Raw genomic sequence first — 20,737 nt, 5'->3', positions numbered from 1 at the left:
GAGAGTGAGGAGTTCAGCCCTAACCCAGAGTTATTCCAGTATCCCCAGCCGAAAGTGAGGAGTTCAGCCCTAACCCAGAGTTATTCCAGTATCCCCAGCCGAAAGTGAGGAGTTCAGCCCAAACCAGAGTTATTCCAGTATCCCCAGCCGAAAGTGAGGAGTTCAGCCCAAACCCAGAGTTATTCCCCGTATCCCCAGCGGAGAGTGAGGAGTTCAGCCCAAACCAGAGTTATTCCCGTATCCCCAGCCTAGAGTGAGGAGTTTAGCCCAAACTCAGAGTTATTCCCGTATCCCGAGACAAGAGTGAGGAGTTCAGCCCAAACCCAGAGTTATTCTTGTATCCCCAGCGGAGAGTGAGGAGTTCAGCCCAAACCCAGAGTTATTCCCCGTATCCCCAGCCGAGAGTGAGGAGTTCAGCCCAAACCCAGAGTTATTCCCGTATCCCCAGCGGAGAGGGAGGAGTTCAGCCCAAACCAGAGTTCTTCCAGTACCCCCAGCCGAGAGTGAGAAGTTTAGCCCAAACCCAGAGTTATTCCCGTATACCCAGCCGAGAGTGAGGAGTTTAGCCCAAACCCAGAGTTATTCCCAGTATCCCCATCCTAGAGTGAGGAGTTTAGCCAACACCCAGAGTTATTTCCGTATCCACAGCCGAGAGTGAGGAGTTTAGCCCAAACCCAGAGTTATTCCCAGTATCCCCATCCTAGAGTGAGGAGTTTAGCCAACACCCAGAGTTATTCCCGTATCCCCAGCCGAGAGTGAGGAGTTTAGCCCAAACCCAGAGTTATTCCTGTATACCCAGCCGAGATTGAGGAGTTTAGCCCAAACCCAGAGTTATTCCCAGTATCCCCATCCTAGAGTGAGGAGTTTAGCAAACACCCAGAGTTATTCCCGTATCCCCAGCGGAGAGTGAGGAGTTCAGCCCAAACCAGAGTTTTTCCCGTATCCCCAGCCGAGAGTGAGGAGTTCAGCCCAAAGCCAGAGTTATTCCCGTATCCCCAGCTGAGAGTGAGAAGTTCAGCCCAAACCCAGAGTTATTCCCATATACCCAGCCGAGAGTGAGGAGTTTAGCCCAAACCCAGAGTTATTCCCAGTATCCCCATCCTAGAGTGAGGAGTTTAGCCAACACCCAGAGTTATTCCCGTATCCACAGCGGAGAGTGAGGAGTTCAGCCCAAACCCAGAGTTATTCCCGTATCCCCAGCCTAGAGTGAGGAGTTTAGCCCAAACCCAGAGTTACTCCCGTGTCCCCAGCCGAGAGTGAGGAGTTTAGCCCAAACCCAGAGTTATTCCCGTATACCCAGCCGAGAGTGAGGAGTTTAGCCCAAACCCAGAGTTATTCCCAGTATCCCCATGCTAGAGTGAGGAGTTCAGCCAACACCCAGAGTTATTCCCGTATCCCCAGCTGAGAGTGAGAAGTTTAGCCCAAACCCAAATAATTACTAGAAATGTACATCAAATAAGCTTTTGTTCGACAATTTCTGCTCATATGTTAAATATATAGTATGGGAGGTTTTGTCAAAAATAAAGTAGGTATATTGAATTATCAACTAAGATGTTATTATAGTGTTTGTTCCAATATTCAAACTAATGAATCCTTAACTTTGAAATACGTATGATAAAATGTATGCTTCATACAAAGAAAGATTACACTTGAAATTTTGTTAAAATTGTAATTGTTGTGAATTTATATCTGAAAACTTTTTAATAAAATAGCAAAAAATATATTTACAAGGTAGATGTAAACACAATCTTAATAGGTCATTATAAGCCTTCTCATTAAATTATGTATTATTGTGTTTTATTAGTGACAAATTTGGGGATAGGATAAATATTCCAAAACTTTCTGAAAATACAGCATGATAATTAACTGCATAATTACTAGAAATGTTTACCTTGGATATTATATAATTTGCATGCATACAAAATTTGTGGAAAAAGACAAAAAAATTTCATGATGTTTCCAACTCTAACTTTGAACCAATTCTGTAGAATTCCGTATAGCCTATTTGAACAGGATTTGTTTCCAGGTATGACTGTGTACTCAAAATGTGCTTTTGGCTTTCATTTATTTTGATTAAATTGTTAACTATATTCTAAGTAAACTACAAGCAAAAGCAATATATAATCTTTTGTCCTCAAATTCTTTAGTTCCCTCTCAGTGACATACCTGACTGAAAAGCTCATTATGTGGGTCATTATCTTCTCAGGTGTGAATCACAGCATTATTCATGATCATTCACACCCCCACGCATACTGCCTTTCTAAACAAAAAGTGTCTTATTCACATAAAACAATACATTGATTAAAATTTTGTGAGTAGCAGGATGATTTTCAGATCATTTTGAAACAAAAATTCTAGGCGAAAACATCCATTAGTCAAGTCTTATGGACACATATTTAGTATGTGTTTTGTGGCCTTATTTCAGAAACTTTCATTTTTTGTTTTTCAATAAACATGCATAAACAGTATTATTTCAAAAATACAAACTTGTACATGTTGCTCACATATTATGGTAGCCCTGTTTGTGCTGAATAGAGTGTAATTACACCTTTGCCATTAATATGTTTATAAGCAACTGAAAAAAGCACAAATATCAGGACATGTCAGAACATCTCAAGGACCCCCAAAACACCTTAGACCCCTAAGGGTTAACTAAGACATTTCACTGCCATTCAGGAGAACTCTTAAGCCCCTTTCACACAGCGCGATGATCCCGGCAAATTGCCGAGAAATTGCCAGAACGCCTTCTGTGAACGCAAACACGACCCGGGATCGATGCCGGGTTGGGGATCTAGTAACATTGCCGTGTTCAGTCCCGGAACGCGCGCTGTGTGAACAAAAGCCGCAATAATGCCGTGTCGTAGTGATGACGCTGAAGCCGGGATCGTTCGCCAGCTGTGAAACGGTACGTAATGCGCAAGTTTATGATCGAATCAGAGAATAAAATGCACAAGCGTGGTTTCTCTCGAGAGAAATCGCAGCTCATAAGCAAACTTAAGACACTGCTGAGACATTACATGTCACATCGATGTCACGTGTCTTTACGGGATTTTTACGGGTTGTGTGTGAACGCACTCTCTGATTCCGGAAAATCACTAGCAGTCTGAATGAACCAAAATCAAACGAACCCGGGTCAAATCCCGGGTCACTTTATCCGTGTATTTTCTGGAATCTCTTTGTGAAAGGGGCTATAGTGTATACGGCCCCAGATCTCTGCATTAAGACTTGCAGTGTAAAAGCAGCCCTAGTTTGATCTTGCAGTAATTCTGTGGATTGAAGGAAAAATGCAGATTGAAGGAGGCCCTCCCTTACCTATGTGCTCTCCACAAGAGTCACAGTATTCTGCATAAAGTGACTCAAAGCAGTTGCAGCAGTGAGGATGACCCTCACGCATGATGTACCGCTGACCACCTAGTGGAGCCTCACACTCATAACAGCAGAAATGCCTCATGTGCCAGTGCTGCCCCTCTGCTTCTGTGCACTCATCTGCGAAGATAATCTACAAAAAGAGAGAGATTTATTAACATCATGCGTGTGTGCATTTGTGTTCACAATTTATGTGAGGGACTTTATATTCCGAAGCAGGGCTTCTGGGTACTGACATGTTACAATGCAAACAGAATAAAGGTTGATTTCAGCCACTGGACAGATGCTAGGATTCTACATGGTCAGCTTACCTCATCACATGCTGAGCAACGTGGCTTAATCCGTTCAGCATGGTGGCGGCCACAGTAGATCTTGCCGTCCAGGTGGAAGTAGATGAGATCTACCAATAGCTCGCAGCACACGCTGCACACGAAACAGTGGGGGTGCCAACACAGGCCATGGCCAAACCGTGAGGCAAACACTGCAATATCGCCACCATTGATCTGGTCCCTGCACTGTGTGAGAGGGACATTTTGTCATTTGCTGCTTGTTGCACCTTAAGACAGGGACACACCTTCTCCGTTTCTGAGTGCCGACCGACTTCGTTTTTCCGCCGTGTTCCGCACTGTTGGCTCTAGTCGGACGCTGTCAGTTTTTTTGGGCCAATTCAACACAGAATCGGCGTCGGGCCGTCGGTGAGAGAGAGAACTCTGATTGGCTGTTCAGTTTAGCGAACAAGAAAAAGAGCAAAAGTGATGAACGCGAGCAAAGTCGTCATGACGCCACAGACAGAAGGCTGTCTAATTTTACGTCATCTTACCTGAGCATTCCACTACGCGAATATTTTCATGATAACATGAGTGAAGTGGAATAAAGAACGTGATCATCATTTTGATATTCAGAACTGTAAGCAAGCACTGCTTTGTTTATGGTTTGTATACATGCAGTCTTAGTTCGCTTTCCAAGTTAGAATGACGAATATAGACGAATATATCTACTAAAATAGACAGTTATGTCCTTTACACGCAGGCACGGAACGCACGTGCTAGTCGACAGTCGCCTGTAGTCCTTTCGGTTCGTTCAAGCACAGATTTTTTGAGGCGACAACAGTAACACAGACAACACAGTCGGCTTTCATCAGCGCTAGTTCTTTGGCATTTGGTTTGGTGTGTCCCTACCTTTATTGTGCAGCCTATAATATCCAGTGTAACATGCAATCATTACTGAAATATAAACCAAAACATTTTTACTACATCTGCATGGCTCCTCATTTTTGTTAATCCAGTTCACTAGCCCAGAAAAGATGTTGATTGGTCGATGAGTTAATGTTTAATTTATACAAATGACTGCCGGTCTGGCAGCTATGGAGAGATTACGTGCACTTCTCTAAGATAATGAGGGTGAGAAACAAAAGCTTGCATATCTCCACTAAAAGACTATCACTGCCTGCATTGTTACCCATACACAAAAGAAATATATTTGAAATATATTTTCAGTATATATTTTAGAATATATGCAAATATTTGAAATTGGCCCAATAAATATATTTCACACTTAACATCATATATTTTTGTTATATTTCAGAATATATTTCAATGTATTTTTTTCTGTATGGGTCCCCAAAAGTGTCAAAATATATGTGGCATACATTCCAAATACATTGAAATATATTCTGAAATATAACAAAAATATATGAAATATATTTATTGGGCCAACTTCAAATATTTGCATATATTCCAAAATATATACTGAAAATATATTTCAAATATATTTCTTTTGTGTATGGGTATGAATGGTTCAAAAAACATATCCTGTTCAAATGGCTTATATTTTGTGCCAGTCTCTGGCTTGCTGTGATTTAGCACTGGCATGTACCTGTTCACATACAGCTCCAGTTATAGTGAGGGGTAGAGGTCGGACAGTGCCTCGGCCTAGATTGTCTCTCTTTCGCTGGTTACTGAAGATCTTCAGTTCCCGCTTTTCTTCTTCATCCAGTGAGGTACAGTACCGAACCTGACATCAGAAAGTATCATCAGTAAGCAAGCATCATTACAGATCATCTGAATTCTTATTGGATGAGCCTCATGCAATGCCGTTATAAAATGCAGACGAACATACACCTGTGACTGCACATTCAATTCTAATGCGCCAAGTGGTCTCCCTAACCCTAACCCTAACCCTAAACCTAACCCTAACCCTATGCCTGAATGACTCAAGACCGTAAAAATGAGTACAGCTGCCATCATTTGGGTGTGTGTGATGTAGCAGAGCTTTGGAAAATTTTCTCTTTGCCCATACAGGCGTTGAGTTGGTTAAAATGGCCGCCATCATTGTTGTGAGTGATGTTGAAGAGCCGAATAATTTTTACTCCGTCCACTGTGACATCGAGTGTCTCCCCATGTCCAGACAGACGTGGGATATATGCCCCCCACCACATCTGACTAAAACCTACTCTTCGTTTTTTGGTCAAATTAAACCCTTGTTGGTATAAACCACGGCAATATAGACCATTTGGATGTAACCCATGGCGATTTAGCCCTTTTTATTATTTTATAATTATATGCGTCTCTCTGGATGTTATTTGGTGCATTTGGGTGTTTGGCGGGGAACGGCCAGTTGTAGCGCAGGGCCAGTGCACAACCTGAAGTGTCTTCGGACAGTTTATGGATTTTCATTACCCTAACCCAACCTTGCTTTTCAGTCATAAACAGCAATGATGAAGTTATGAATGAACTACATTTCTTTGCACAGGTATTATTTATTCAGATTATTGCTATTAATAAATATGCTTTTTTTATAATATTCATGCATATTATTTGTATAATATTTACTCTACTTTGCCTAAGTAAACCCCTACCTGTGGTAAAATCCCTATAACATACAGCATCAAGTGGCGTTTTGTTTTATGAAGCACAATTTTACATAGATTTTGTTGTAGATTAGATGTAGGCAACTGTTTTATCAAAGTGCTTGGGATCTGACTTAAAAATCACAAGATAATTTCTGACCAAAGTAACACACCGTTTATTCGTGTATGTACACAATTGTAATGCAGGACTAAAGGTGGAGTCACTCCAGACGAGTTCTTTTCATTTACACTCACACTCATGTAAATGTTGCATTCAGTACCAGTGGAGATAATTGATTTCTGACAAGTACATTTGACTAGCAAACGTCTAGGTTACTATTGTAACCCCCTGAAGGAGGGAATGGAGACGTCAGCATCGCTGTACGCCAATGTGCATTGGCTCATTTAGTTACACTCAAGGGTGATTGGACTCTCAGGCGAGATCCCAATTCGTCAGTCGTTCTGACGTAATGTTGAACGTGACTGACTGAAAAAGAACAGACATTAATTTAACTGAGCTAAGAATCAGTAATTGACCTCTGATCTTCTTTAATGAATTATATTTAAATTCTATTTCTCAAAAAAAACAAAAACAACATCCATATTGTGTTGAAATAATTTAGCATACTTCTTGAAGTCTAATGTTAAGATGAGTAGAGACAAGCTGACCTCAAGATGAAATTAAAGAATAAATGTGCGATTGGTATGTGGTATTGTTATGCATTTTTGTATTACATTTTTTGAGTTATGACTGTACTAACAAACCTCATTGTCATGTGGTGGCAGTTGCTGAAGGAGTTGTTTGATTCGATGCTTTTCACCAATACTGTTCACATAAGGGACTTTATCTTCTGGGAAAAAGCTGTAGTATTGATGAACCTGTGTTCATGCAAACAGAAACAGACAGAGGCAAATGGATCACATAATTCATATAAACAATTAGGAATATGTTTTGTCACAGACATATTGTGCATATACTGTAATTGTTCTATTGCCTACTGCATAAACCAATTGAAAGCTTTGTGTAAAACAAAGGGGACTTGATTAATGTGTAGGTCTTCATTTCGGCCATAAAACAACTTGACAATACAATTTTGGAAAAGACGTCAAATATAAAGTAGGCTCCTATATCCCAATGTTTCATGTAAAACAATAACTTATAAAGACAAAAATGACCAGATTTACAAGCTCCCACAATGGAGGAATATTCATATGTGCTTATGCTTGAAAAAAATTATTTGGTATGTTTGGGCAAGCATTGGTGTTCGGATAGCAATAACCCAATCACCACTGGATATTCCTGAGATATTGCTTAAGCATACATAATTATATTTTTCAAGCACAAAGGCTTCTGGGTATAGATTGTGAGACCCCACTATGCTGGGAAATGTGGTTGTTTTTATAAAGTAATTAGTGTTACACTAGATTAAATGACGACAATTGTGTTCATTTCCCAGTTAATTTAGTATTTTTTTTATTTTATAAAATGTGTATCTGTAAAAGTTAGTAAGTAATTACCCTCATCTGGTTTGAACCTGTAACCTTTTCATTCAACCTCTATGCTATACCTCTGCATGCTCGTAAGCTCAGGGTTGGGAACCACAGTGCTAGAAAGCTTAAAATGAAGAGAACTTTCACCTTTCATCATGACAATGATCCGAGCACACATCTGAATCAACAAAAGAATGGCTTCACCAAAGAAAGATGAATATTTTGGAAGGGCCCAGCCAGAGCCCAGACCTTAATCCTATAGAAAATCTGTGCATGGGAGATGCCCTCACAATTTAACACATCTCCAGATTGTTTAATTTCAAAATCAAAAGGAAGAAATAAGACATTATTTTCTGCTTAAGCTTGCAAATTTGAAGCCTAAATGCAGCTGCTAAAGTTCTGACCAGTTCTTGCCAAGAAAATATGATCATATAACACCAATTTTATCATCCCTACACTGATTACCTATTAAGTCCTGTATCAATTACAAAGTATCACTACTAACCTATCCCTAAACGTTTTAGCTCCTGTGTATTTAACCGATCTTCTATCGCCTTACAATCCATCAAGTTCTTTAAGGTCACAAAACTCTGGGCTTCTGGTAGTACCTAGGGTATCTAAGTCCACTAAAGGAGGGAGAGCGTTTTCACATTTGGCTCCTAAACTCTGATAGCCTTCCTGATAATGTTTGGGGCTAAACTTCATGGAAAAGAAAACTTAAGGAAACATTTTGGAAGGACAACCGTTGCAACCGCTCCCACTCCCGAGTCAGATGTGTCGACTTCTACCACTGCTTGATGTTAAGAGTTGTCCATGGAACTCATATTTCTCTTACTTTTCAAATAGATGATTTTCAGCCAAACATTGGAGCACCTGATGAACCTGCTTGAGATGGGGCTCTAGTGAGGGGAATACATCAAGATGTAATCAATACACATTCATAATGGCCAAGTTGGTGATGAAGACTGTTATCCATTCATCCACTTCATGTATACGGATCAGGTTGTAGGCACTGCGAAGTTCCAGCTTGGATATGGCCTGTTCAATGGCAGCAGGAACTCCGGTCCTGGAGGGCCACTGTCCTACAGAGTTTAGCTTCAACCCTAATCAAACACACCTGAACAAGCTAATCAAGGTCCTCAGGATTACTAGAAAATTACAGGCAGGTGATTTTTTCAGGGTTGGAGCTAAACTCTGTAGGACAGTGGCCCTCCAGGACCGAAGTTGCCCACCCCTGCACTAGATGGTGATAGCCTTGAGACCACAGTAGTCAATACATGGACCAAAGAACTCATCCTTCTTTTCCACTGGGCAATGCCTCCTCTGTGTATTCCTCCATTGCCCTAGTTTCAGATATTGACAGTGGATAGGTTTTCCTCTTGGGTAGTTGACTTTGTTGAACACCCCATACAGGTCATGATAAACATAGGCACATCGACCGAAACGACAGTCCAGGTTTAGTTTTTATGTTAATGGAGAGACATAATGGAGACCTGCAGCGGAGAGATATACAATGGGAAGCACGGTTCTATTGCAGGTGTAAAGACAGAAATTGCTCGATTTCAAAATCTCACCCTCCTTTCTAGAAGATGACTGGGTCATGATGGGTTAGCTAGGGGAAGCTTAGAATCAGTGTGTTGGTGATGAACAGCTGAAGGTTTTCTTGATGCAGGTTTTGTGACCTCTTGCATGGAGTCTGTCTCGCTCTCTAGAAGCATGTGGCCAGTGCAGTGCTATTCCTTGAAGCAGAGAGATGATTAAAGCTACCGTTGCTTCTTCAGCAGTGAACACTTGTATTGCAGGGTGATTTAAAGAGAAAACTGAAACAGAAACTCTTGGAAGCAGCCAGGCAACATTTACTGTGACATGAGAAGAAGGAGAGGTTCTCAGATGGAGACCTCATCTAATCCATGATCGATCTCATTGTAATGGTGCGGATCGGAGCGTGACTGCGGTGTTCATACATGCCAAAACAAACCGAATTAAAGGAGAAGACACATCAGGTTCCAAAAAACAACCTCCAAACAGGTGTGGAAACGCTTAGAGATGAACTGAGTATTTAGATTGCATCTGAGATTAAAAGCATGATATTTAATTTCGATATCAAATATTTAAAAATGTGTATGTGTGAGTGTGAGTGTGTGTGTGTGTGTGAGAGAGAGAGAGAGAGAGAGAGAGAGAGAGAGAGAGAGACACAGGTTCTGTGACATGAGCCATTTCCTTTCCATCTGTTCAACAATGAAATTTTCAACAGTAAATCAGACATGCTCAGCGATCCTCATCTGTCTCCATTTCCCTCACAAGCACAGATCATTGATATCTAAATCTCTACGAGTGAATCTAATGAAACCTGTCAGAATACATCTAAGTCAAGTTTAATTTTAAAATCAAAAGAAATAAATAAAACTTGCATATTTGAAGCCTAAATGCAGCGCTAAAGTTCTGACCAGTTCTTGCCAAGAAAATATGATCATATAACACCAATTTTATCATCCCTACACTGATTACCTGTTAAGTCCTGTATCAATTACAAAGTATCACTACTGACCTATCCCTAAACGTTTTAGCTCCTGTATATTTAACCGATCTTCTATCGCCTTACAATCCATCACGTTCTTTAAAGGAACACTCCACCGTTTTTTGAAATAGGGCTTATTCACCTTCTTTCCTACATTTAGATAGGTGGGCAAATGCATTTTTGTCTCAGTGCATGCAATGTTTTAGTTTGACAGGGTCGGCGCTAGCTTAGCTTAGCATAATGAATGGAATCCTTTGTTGCCAGCTAGCATGTCCTGAGTAAAAGTGATATAAAAAAATAAAAAAACCCACCTAATTACTTCTTGTGGCCTGCGTATTCACAACAAGTACAAATAGCGATGCAGATTAACACTAGACGATTTCCTATGCAGATATTGACTTGGGACTATATTAGGGGGAAGCACAGGTGAAGCACTGCTACTTGGGCGCAGAGATATCACGCCCAAGTAGCAGTGCTTCGCCTGTGCTTCCCCCTAATATAGTCCTTAATATATAAGTCAATATCTGCCTAGGAAATCGCCTAGTGTTAATCTGCCTCACTATTTGTACTTGTTGTGAATACGCAGGCCACAAGAAGTAATTAGGTGGGTTTTAAAAAAAAATTATATCACTTTTACTCAGGACATGCTAGCTGGCAACAAAGGATTCCATTCATTGTGCTAAGCTAAGCTAGCGCCGACCCTGTCAATCTAAAACAATGCATGCACTGAGACAAAAATGCATTTGCCCACCTATCTAAATGTAGGAAAGAAAGTGAATAAGCCCTATTTCAAAAAACGGTGGAGTGTTCCTTTAAGGTCACAAAACTCTGGGCTTCTGGTAGTACCTAGGGTATCTAAATCCACTAAAGGAGGGAGAGCGTTTTCACATTTGGCTCCTAAACTCTGATAGCCTTCCTGATAATGTTTGGGGCTCAGACTCACTCTCCCAGTTTAAATCAATATTAAAGAGATCTAGATTAACCCCCTGGGGTCGGAGGTCACGCTGGCGATACCAGCTCGCTTTTTTTCTTAGACTCAAAATACTCTGTTGATTTTGATCTTACATAAAAGTGTTATACATCGTTCAAAACTGTTAAATGTCTTCCTTTATTTGTGTACACTCATAATAAAACAAAATGTTGTGTTTTTCATAAAATAAAGAAAATAAACATGATGCGCGTTCTGCCGTCTCTCTCAATGTGAAGTTCATTCTGAAACGCGACAGAAAATGATCTGTAACTCAGAGAATGCTTGCCACAGAGACTTGAGACATATGTCTTTACAAAGCTTGGAGTCTCTATTTTTAAATGATGTAAATTATATCAAAAATAAATATTCTCTGTTTAAGTAATCCGTATGAAAGCAACAACATGTACAGTTTCTCAAACGCATCCTCATTAACTCTAATGTGACCACACCCATGCGCGATTGACAAATCGTCCACGTGAAGGAACGCAGACCTGTAAACGCCCCCATCACCTCAAAACAAAGAATCAGAGACTTCAGTACTCCTCTACTTTTCATCGAGTTTGGAAGACTGTGTTTGTGCTGTGCTGTTTACCTTGGATTTACCTCAGAAGAATTAGAAGAACATGATTTGAAGATGAGAAAGATTTTTAAGGTAAGACATTTCCACTCATAATAGTAAGCATGTTATTGTTGTATAAACTTTACATTGTAGCTACTAGTTAAACTGGTGCCAGACTAAAACGTACGTTATGAAATGAGATTGGAGTAAAAACATGAAGCCTAATGTCGTACATGTATATGTATCTATATATAGACAGAAACATGTTGAAATGTGAACTAGACAGGTTGGCAACCTTTCAGTGCTAAATTTATATACATGTACGGCACGAGGATGTTTTTCGATAATAAAACAGCATGATATAAAAGTTGGCTAGTATGAGTGTTTACTCTAATATGGTGAATATTATAATGTTTAAACCAGTGTTTGCTGTTAAATACTGTGTTTGTGGATATCTGCTCAAACGTAGATATGTATAATGTGGAAACAATAATGTTTCATAGTTTGGAGCGGCTCGATCGCTTCAGTAAAGGTTCTCTGCACGCGCTGTGAGTTTGAGTCAGTCGTGCTGTGTGTTTGAAAAGCAAAACTCGCCAAACATTAGGCTTCATGTTTCTATTCTAATCTCATTTCATAACGTCATAACGATTGGAAACATTTGAAGTAACATATGATAATCCATATATTTTTCTCTAGTGTAGTGTTACTGAAGTGTTCCTTTGTAATGATTTATAGGCTGCCTGCTATAGGTTATTGTTATTAATATTTTATGCAGCACTACACGTATATGCCTACAAGGCACAACAAACCTGGTGTTCATTATTTATATATATATATATATATATATATATATATATATATATATATATATATATATATACTCACCTAAAGGATTATTAGGAACACCATACTAATACTGTGTTTGACCCCCTTTCGCCTTCAGAACTGCCTTAATTCTACGTGGCATTGATTCAACAAGGTGCTGAAAGCATTCTTTAGAAATGTTGGCCCATATTGATAGGATAGCATCTTGCAGTTGATGGAGATTTGTGGGATGCACATCCAGGGCACGAAGCTCCCGTTCCACCACATCCCAAAGATGCTCTATTGGGTTGAGATCTGGTGACTGTGGGGGCCATTTTAGTACGGTGAACTCATTGTCATGTTCAAGAAACCAATTTGAAATGATTCAAGCTTTGTGACATGGTGCATTATCCTGCTTGAAGTAGCCATCAGAGGATAGGTACATGGTGGTCATAAAGGGATGGACATGGTCAGAAACAATGCTCAGGTAGGCCATGGCATTTAAACGATGCCCAATTGGCACTAAGGGGCCTAAAGTGTGCCAAGAAAACATCCCCCACACCATTACACCACCACCACCAGCCTGTACAGTGGTAACAAGGCATGATGGATCCATGTTCTCATTCTGTTTACGCCAAATTCTGACTCTACCATCTGAATGTCTCAACAGAAATCGAGACTCATCAGACCAGGCAACATTTTTCCAGTCTTCAACTGTCCAATTTTGGTGAGCTCGTGCAAATTGTAGCCTCTTTTTACTGTTTGTAGTGGAGATGAGTGGTACCCGATGGGGTCTTCTGGACCAGCGACAAGCATACTAGAGGCACAGCAAGAACGCGCAAGTGTTTTTGCCAGAATACTCTGTTCTCCTGTTATTTCAGTGTTGTATTTTAGTCAAGGTAAGGCTATCTTCGATTCTCTTGTTATTTTGTATTTTTAACTTCACATAATTCTGTATTTTAGTTAGACGCGTTGGCACAATTAACAACAGCCGCGGGTGAAAATTAAAATTATTGTTACATTTGCACTTAAGCCTTTGCTCCTAGCAGTTTGGAATTGGCACATTTTCGCGTTATTCACTTAATTGCCCGACCGAAACAGCATCTGTAAGAATAGATATATATAGAGGAATTTCAGATCATTCCAGCAGGACCAGCGACAAGCATACTAGAGGCACAGCAAGAACGCGCAAGTGTTTTTGCCAGAATACTCTGTTCTCCTGTTATTTCAGTGTTGTATTTTAGTCAAGGTAAGGCTATCTTCGATTCTCTTGTTATTTTGTATTTTTAACTTCACATAATTCTGTATTTTAGTTAGACGCGTTGGCACAATTAACAACAGCCGCGAGTGAATTATTGTTACATTTGCACTTAAGCCTTTGCTCCTAGCAGTTTGGAATTGGCACATTTTCGCGTTATTCACTTAATTGCCCGACCGAAACAGCTGTACTCACTCAAGCGGTGAAAGCATTATCTGTATATCTGTGTAATTTGCGCGCTGTCGCGGAAGTGTCAGCGGAAGCGTTCAGCTCTCGTGTTCAGCCTCCTCGTGTGAAGACCGACTCGGGAAAAGACCAGCGACTCTACCTGCGCGACTCCACCGAGCAAGGACACCAGAAAGGCACTTAAGTATCTCCTCTTCACTTTCTCTTCCCTCTACTTACCTTCTTGTTCACCTTAATCAACATGTGCTTTCAATACATTCCTGTTATCTCTCGGCAACGTCCTTTCATCACGCACAATAGGCAGCGCAATACTGCCAATCTGCGTCCCATCCTCACATCCGCACATACTCCTCTCTCTCTTTCGGTGGGTCTATGGAATTGTCAGTCAGCAGTCAATAAAGCTGACTTCATTCCAGCCTTTGCATCTCATTCTACTCTTAGTATCTTGGGGCTGACTGAGACCTGGATTCGTCCAGAAGACTCAGCAACCCCTGCTGCTCTCTCTAGCAATTTCTCCTTCTCCCACTCCCCTCGCCAGTCTGGGAGAGGTGGGGGTACAGGGCTTCTCGTTTCTAACAATTGCAAATACTCTGCGCTCTCTTCACTATGCAACAACAACTCATTTGAATATCATGCTATTACACTTACAACTCCCATTAAAATCCATATTGTAGTCATTTATCGCCCCCCAGGTCAGCTGGGTAACTTTGTAGATGAGCTGGATGTGCTGCTGTCCACTTTCCCTGAGGACGGCACCCCACTTCTAGTCTTCGGTGACTTCAACATTCATCTCGAAAAGCCACATGCAACAGACTTCACCTCTCTCCTAGCCTCTTTCGATCTCAAACGACTCATCACCACAGGTACTCACAAATCAGGCAACCAACTGGACCTGGTTTACACACACAACTGCACCACAGAAAACATCCTGGTGACACCTCTCCATGTCTCAGATCATTTCCTCATTACTTTCAGTCTACTACTCTCTACCCCTGCACCACCACCCCCACCACCAGTCACTTTCAGACGAAACCTGCGCTCACTTTCCCCCTCCCATCTTTCCTCTGCCGTGTCATCCTCTCTTCCCCCACCCTCACAATTCGCATCTCTGGATGTGAATACCGCAACGGACACCTTATGCTCCACTCCTCTTCTCTAGACATTATCTGCCCTCTCTCCTCCAGGCCAGCACGCGCTACTCCCTCTAATCCCTGGTTATCTGAGGTTCTTCGGGAACACCGGACCGATCTCAGGGCAGCGGAGAGGAAATGGCACAAATCAAAAGACGCATCTGACCTGAGTATGTATCAATCTCTCCTCTCTTCCTTTTCTGTTGATGTTCATGCAGCAAAATCTTCATACTTCCACAACAAGATCAACAGCTCCTCCAGCACACGATTCCTCTTCAAGACATTCAACACTCTCCTCTGTCCACCTCCACCACCACCCGCACCCTCCTTAACTGCTGACGATTTTGCGGACTTCTTCACCAACAAAACAACAGCTATCAACGGTCAGTTCTCAGCTCCACACACACAGGAACCCAGACCGACCCCCTCCACAGCCAATATCCCTCTGTCCTCCTTTTCTTCGCTAACCGAGGAAGAAGTATCTACACTTCTCCTCTCCAGTCACCCTACCACCTGCCCACTTGACCCCATCCCCTCACACCTTCTACAAGCCATCTCTCCCACAATTCTACCATCACTCACACACATCATCAACTCTTCCCTCCATACTGGCACTTTCCCTACAACATTCAAGCAGGCTTGGGTTACCCCACTGCTCAAAAAACCAACACTAAACACATCATTTGTAGAGAATTACAGACCTATCTCTCTCCTACCATTCATTGCGAAGACACTTGAAAGAGCTGTTTTCAACCAAGTAACATCCTTCTTGTCTCAAAACAACCAGCTGGATGTCAACCAATCCGGCTTCAAGAAAGGGCATTCAACTGAGACTGCATTACTGTCAGTCACAGATGCCCTACGGATCGCAAAAGCTGCTTCCAAATCTTCAGTCCTCATTCTCCTGGATCTGTCTGCTGCCTTCGACACGGTGAATCATCAGATCCTTCTGTCCACCCTCTCATCACTGGGCATCACAGGAACTTCACTCCACTGGTTTGAGTCCTATCTCACAGGTAGGTCCTTCAAGGTTGCATGGAGAGGCGAGGTATCCAGGGCACATCAGCTGACCACAGGGGTTCCCCAGGGTTCAGTTCTTGGTCCCCTCCTCTTCTCCATCTACACCACATCACTGGGACACATCATACAGGCACACGGTTTTTCCTACCACTGCTATGCTGATGACACGCAGCTCTTCCTCTCATTTCAACCAGATGATCCCACAGTAGCTGCACGGGTCTCAAGCTGTCTGGCGGACATCTCCACATGGATGAAGGAACATCACCTGCAGCTCAACCTGGCAAAGACTGAGCTTCTCGTCCTCCCTGCCAATCCGTTTCTACAGCACGACTTCACCATCCAGCTAGAATCATCATTAATCACCCCATCAAGGTCGGTCAGAAATCTTGGAGTAACGTTTGATGACCAGCTGACCTTCACTGACCACATTTCAAAGACAGCTCGATCTTGCAGGTTTGAACTGCACAACATCAGGAAGATCCGGCCTTTCCTAACTGAGCATGCAACACAACTTCTCGTCCAGGCCCTGGTCATCTCTAGGCTTGACTACTGCAATGCCCTTCTGGCTGGACTTCCAGCATGTGCAATCAAACCCCTACAGATGATCCAGAATGCTGCAGCTCGTCTTGTCTTCAACGAGCCCAAAAGGGCCCACGTCACTCCTCTGTTCATCTCTCTACACTGGCTACCTCTCGCTGCTCGCATCAAGTTCAAGGCATTGACGCTTGCTTACAGATCCATCACAGGCTCAGCTCCCTCCTACTTTCACTCACTCCTACGAGTCTACATCCCTACCACACACCTACGATCGGTCAACGAGCGACGTCTCGTGGTTCCATCGCAGAAAGCCACAAAATCACTTTCCAGAATATTCTCATTCACAGTTCCATGCTGGTGGAACACTCTCCCCACCCTCATCCGGAATGCAGAATCCCTGACAACATTCAAAAGACAGCTAAAAACCCACCTCTTCCGTGAGCACTTAACCTCATAGAAAAAAAAAAACAAACAAAAAAAAAACAACAATGTTTTTCCCTTTGAAACATCACTTATCAGGCTTATGCTACTCTGAATAATACCTGAACTTCGTATTTTGAGCACTTCTTGTGTCGTTGTTGTTTTTTGCCTCTTTATGATGACTCGCTTAAATTAGTCCTAATTTGTAAGTCGCTTTGGATAAAAGCGTCTGCTAAATGACTAAATGTAAATGTAAATGTAAATGTCTTCTGCTGTTGTAGCCCATCCCATCTGGCTTCACAAATGCTTTGCTGCATACCTCAGTTGTAACGAGTGGTTATTTCAGTCAAAGTTGCTTTTCTATCAGCTTGAATCAGTCGGACCATTTTCCTCTGACCTCTAGCATCAACAAGGCATTTTCGCCCACAGGACTGCCTCATACTGGATGTTTTTCCCTTTTCACACCATTCTTTGTAAACCCTAGAAATGGTTGTGCGTGAAAATCCCAGTAACTGAGCAGATTGTGAAATACTCAGACCGGCCCGTCAAAATTGCTTAAATCACCTTTCTTTCCCATTCTGACATTCAGTTTGGAGTTCAGGAGATTGTCTTGACCAGGACCACACCCCTAAATGCATTGAAGCAACTGCCATGTAATTGGTTGATTAGATAATTGCATTAATGAGAAATTGAACAGGTGTTCCTAATAATCCTTTAGGTGAGTGTATATATATATATATATATATATATATATATATATATATATATATATATATATATATTTATATATATATATATATATATATATTTATATATATGTATGTGTGTTTGTGCTGACACAATTTAAATTTAGCAATTTAAAAAAAAGCAATTTTAACCAGAAAAATCTAATATGTGTTCCCAATAATGTGCTTTTTTTTGTCCTTTGTTGTGTATCTTTGGATTATGTTGTGTTGTAAATAAAATAAAAGTGTTGTAAATGTTTGTCTTTCTCGGGCGTGAAACACATCAATATTCATGATGATCCACATTTGAAATTTTAAATCAATATATTATTTTATCTGAATGAATTGTCAGGATGATTTTCACATAGTTTTGGAGCAAATATTCTAACCTATGTGATACAATTTTTAAAAGTCTTGTGAAGAAATAATCAGTATGGGTTTCATGACCTTATTTCAGTGACAATTTTGTTTTTGTTTTTTCACAAATCACAAAAACTACAAACTTTTACATACATGCTGCTAATATATTATTGTAGCAGAGTTTGTGCTGAATACAGTGTAATCAGACTTTAGCCATGAAAGTGTTACACGAAAATAAGCACAAATGCGCATGTCAGAACACCTCCAGGGCCAGAAAACACCTCAGACCCCAGAGGGTTAGGATTATTCTCCATTTACTTTCTGTTTCTTAAGATTACACCAGCTCCAGTTTTGGATCCAGCTTCTTACCAGGACTTCAGATGACCCAACACCTGTGAAGAGATGACGCTGACCCCTGCCAGGACTTCAGATGACGCCAACTCTGAATCAACATGCACCAATGCCAAAGGTTCTATATATTGTAATCATTATAATCACAACATTTAATCATTGCTTTAACATGCTCATTGTTTTTGCTTCAATTAATACATGAAGTTGGCTAACTGCATGATCTGCATTACCTATAAGCTGTACATTTTCGATGTGTGCATTACTTGGACACAGCCACCTCTGATAACAGATTACTCTTAATTGTAACATAGAAACAAGCATTTCTTGTGAAGCTGTTTTGAAATGATATGTAAAAAGTTATACAAACAAATCTGAATTAAACTGAATTTCACAACTACAAAATGAACAAATGATGAAAAGCAAACAAAAAATTACACAATTAGGAAAAATTTGACTATTATTTTTCTCATAGTATAATTAAGATATATATACATTTTGTGATAGGAGCAAATCTTGCCATACATTGCCTTTAGCATTTTTCTCATGGAATACCATCTTTTCAACTGAAAATGTCACATTACAGATACAGAAGGTTAGTTCAACCAAAAATGTATCATGCCATTCTAATCCCATGAGACTTTCATTCGTCTTCATTCCTTTATGTTTTTTGGCACAGGAAATTCTTGAACTGCTCTATTTTTTTCTGGATCTGCCTTGATTCCTGTAGCAGTCACAATATGGCCAAGAAACTCCAGAGAGGAATGGAAGAAATGTGTTTTCTTCATATTAACAGTCAGGTGGGCCTCTTTCAATCTATCCAAAACAGCCTGGATGTCCTGGAAGTGCTGTTCCATTGATGGAGAGTAGATAATTATATCGTACAAATAGACGAAACAGTTCTATCCCTGTAGCTCTCCCAGGACTCTCTCCATCAACCGCTGGAATGTCACTGGTGCATTTTTGAAGCCAAAAGCCATGACCTTGAAATGAAATAGCCCCTGACTGCATATGAAGGCAGCTTTATCTTGACTGTCCTCTTCCATTCGAACCTGCCAATATCCACTGTTGAGGTCCAAGGTGGAAAAAACGACAGCACCACTCAAGGACCCAAGAATTTCTTGAATGGTAGGAAGCGGATAGGCATCTGATTGAGATACTGCATTTACCTGTCGGTAATCCACACAGAAACAGGATCCACCAGTTTTCTTGGGAATCAATACCACGGGAGAAGACCATGCTGAGGAGGAAGGCTTGATGACATCAGCAGCTAACATCTAATCAATCAGCTGTTTGATAACCTTCTGTTTTGTAGGAGAAACACAATAAGGTTTTTGTTTTATAGGAACATCTTGCGTAACAAACTCGATATGTCAAAACACTTGTTTTACCCAAAACATCTGTGCAGACATCAGAGTTCTGTTTGAGTTGTATTAGAAAACGTTCCTTTCCTCTTTTATCTAGGCAGGTGTTTTGGCACGCTACATGCAGATGGTTTGGTTATTCCTTTGTTGTACGAGGTGGAAGAGCAGAAAAGAGAGCAAGAGGTGAAGAATTGTGCCAGTCATGGAAGTGAGCATAATTTTTCAGAAAATAATATTTTTCATCAGGCTAAAAGCAGTAGACATTGTTCCGGATGTCCTTTTGTAGCCCACTGAAGAAAAGATAGTCTAAAACCAACACAACAGGACAGGCAAGCATCTGTGGGGCAAGGACAACCACTGGTAAGGTGACTGTTAATGTTTGCACTGCAAGTTGTACTTCACCCCATCCTAATGGTTGCCGAGCTCCTCCATCAGCCAGATAAATGGGACCCTCAGTTCAGGGTCTGAGCTATTGAGTGTGATAACCCATGGTTAACCACAATTTGTCATTTAGCAGTGTATATGAAGATCCTGTGTCAACCAAAGCTTGTCCTTGCCAAGAGTCAATGTTTACAGGAACAACCAACTGCTGTGGCAGAGATGAGGAGAAAGGATGAGTAGGTGAGTATACAGACTACATAGGAGTGACAGTGCTAACAGGTGGATGATTAAAATGGTTACCTTTAACAGGATTTTAACTTTGCTGGCCTTTATAGTTTTTGTTCTTAGCAGAACCACCCCGTGGACAAGTAGGAGCATGAAGGCCCTTACACCACCAACAGAAGGGAGTTTTAGAGGAGTCCTGTGGTACTGGTGCTATTTTCTGGGTTATT

General features: G+C 41.1%; 1 protein-coding gene across 4 annotated transcripts in view; it reads right to left on the bottom strand.

Moving 5' to 3' along the window:
- The window catches only part of prickle2a (prickle homolog 2a), a 119,021-nt gene that overhangs the window by 34,072 nt on the left and 64,212 nt on the right, over positions 1–20,737 (bottom strand). For all 4 annotated transcript variants that reach the window (XM_082187382.1, XM_082187380.1, XM_082187383.1 and 1 more), the window contains 4 exons: positions 6,980–7,093; positions 5,242–5,379; positions 3,678–3,881; positions 3,313–3,499 (listed from right to left, as the gene is read on the bottom strand). In XM_082187382.1, the coding sequence (XP_082043508.1) occupies positions 3,313–3,499; positions 3,678–3,881; positions 5,242–5,379; positions 6,980–7,093 (643 nt within the window). The remainder of the gene's footprint in view (positions 1–3,312; positions 3,500–3,677; positions 3,882–5,241; positions 5,380–6,979; positions 7,094–20,737) is intronic.

Source organism: Leuciscus leuciscus, assembly GCF_965113295.1.
Source record: "Leuciscus leuciscus genome assembly, chromosome: 13".
NCBI classification, from domain to species: domain Eukaryota; kingdom Metazoa; phylum Chordata; class Actinopteri; order Cypriniformes; family Leuciscidae; genus Leuciscus; species Leuciscus leuciscus.
The sequence above is the reverse complement of the archived record's forward strand: the minus strand, read 5'-3'. Positions and strand labels throughout refer to the sequence as shown.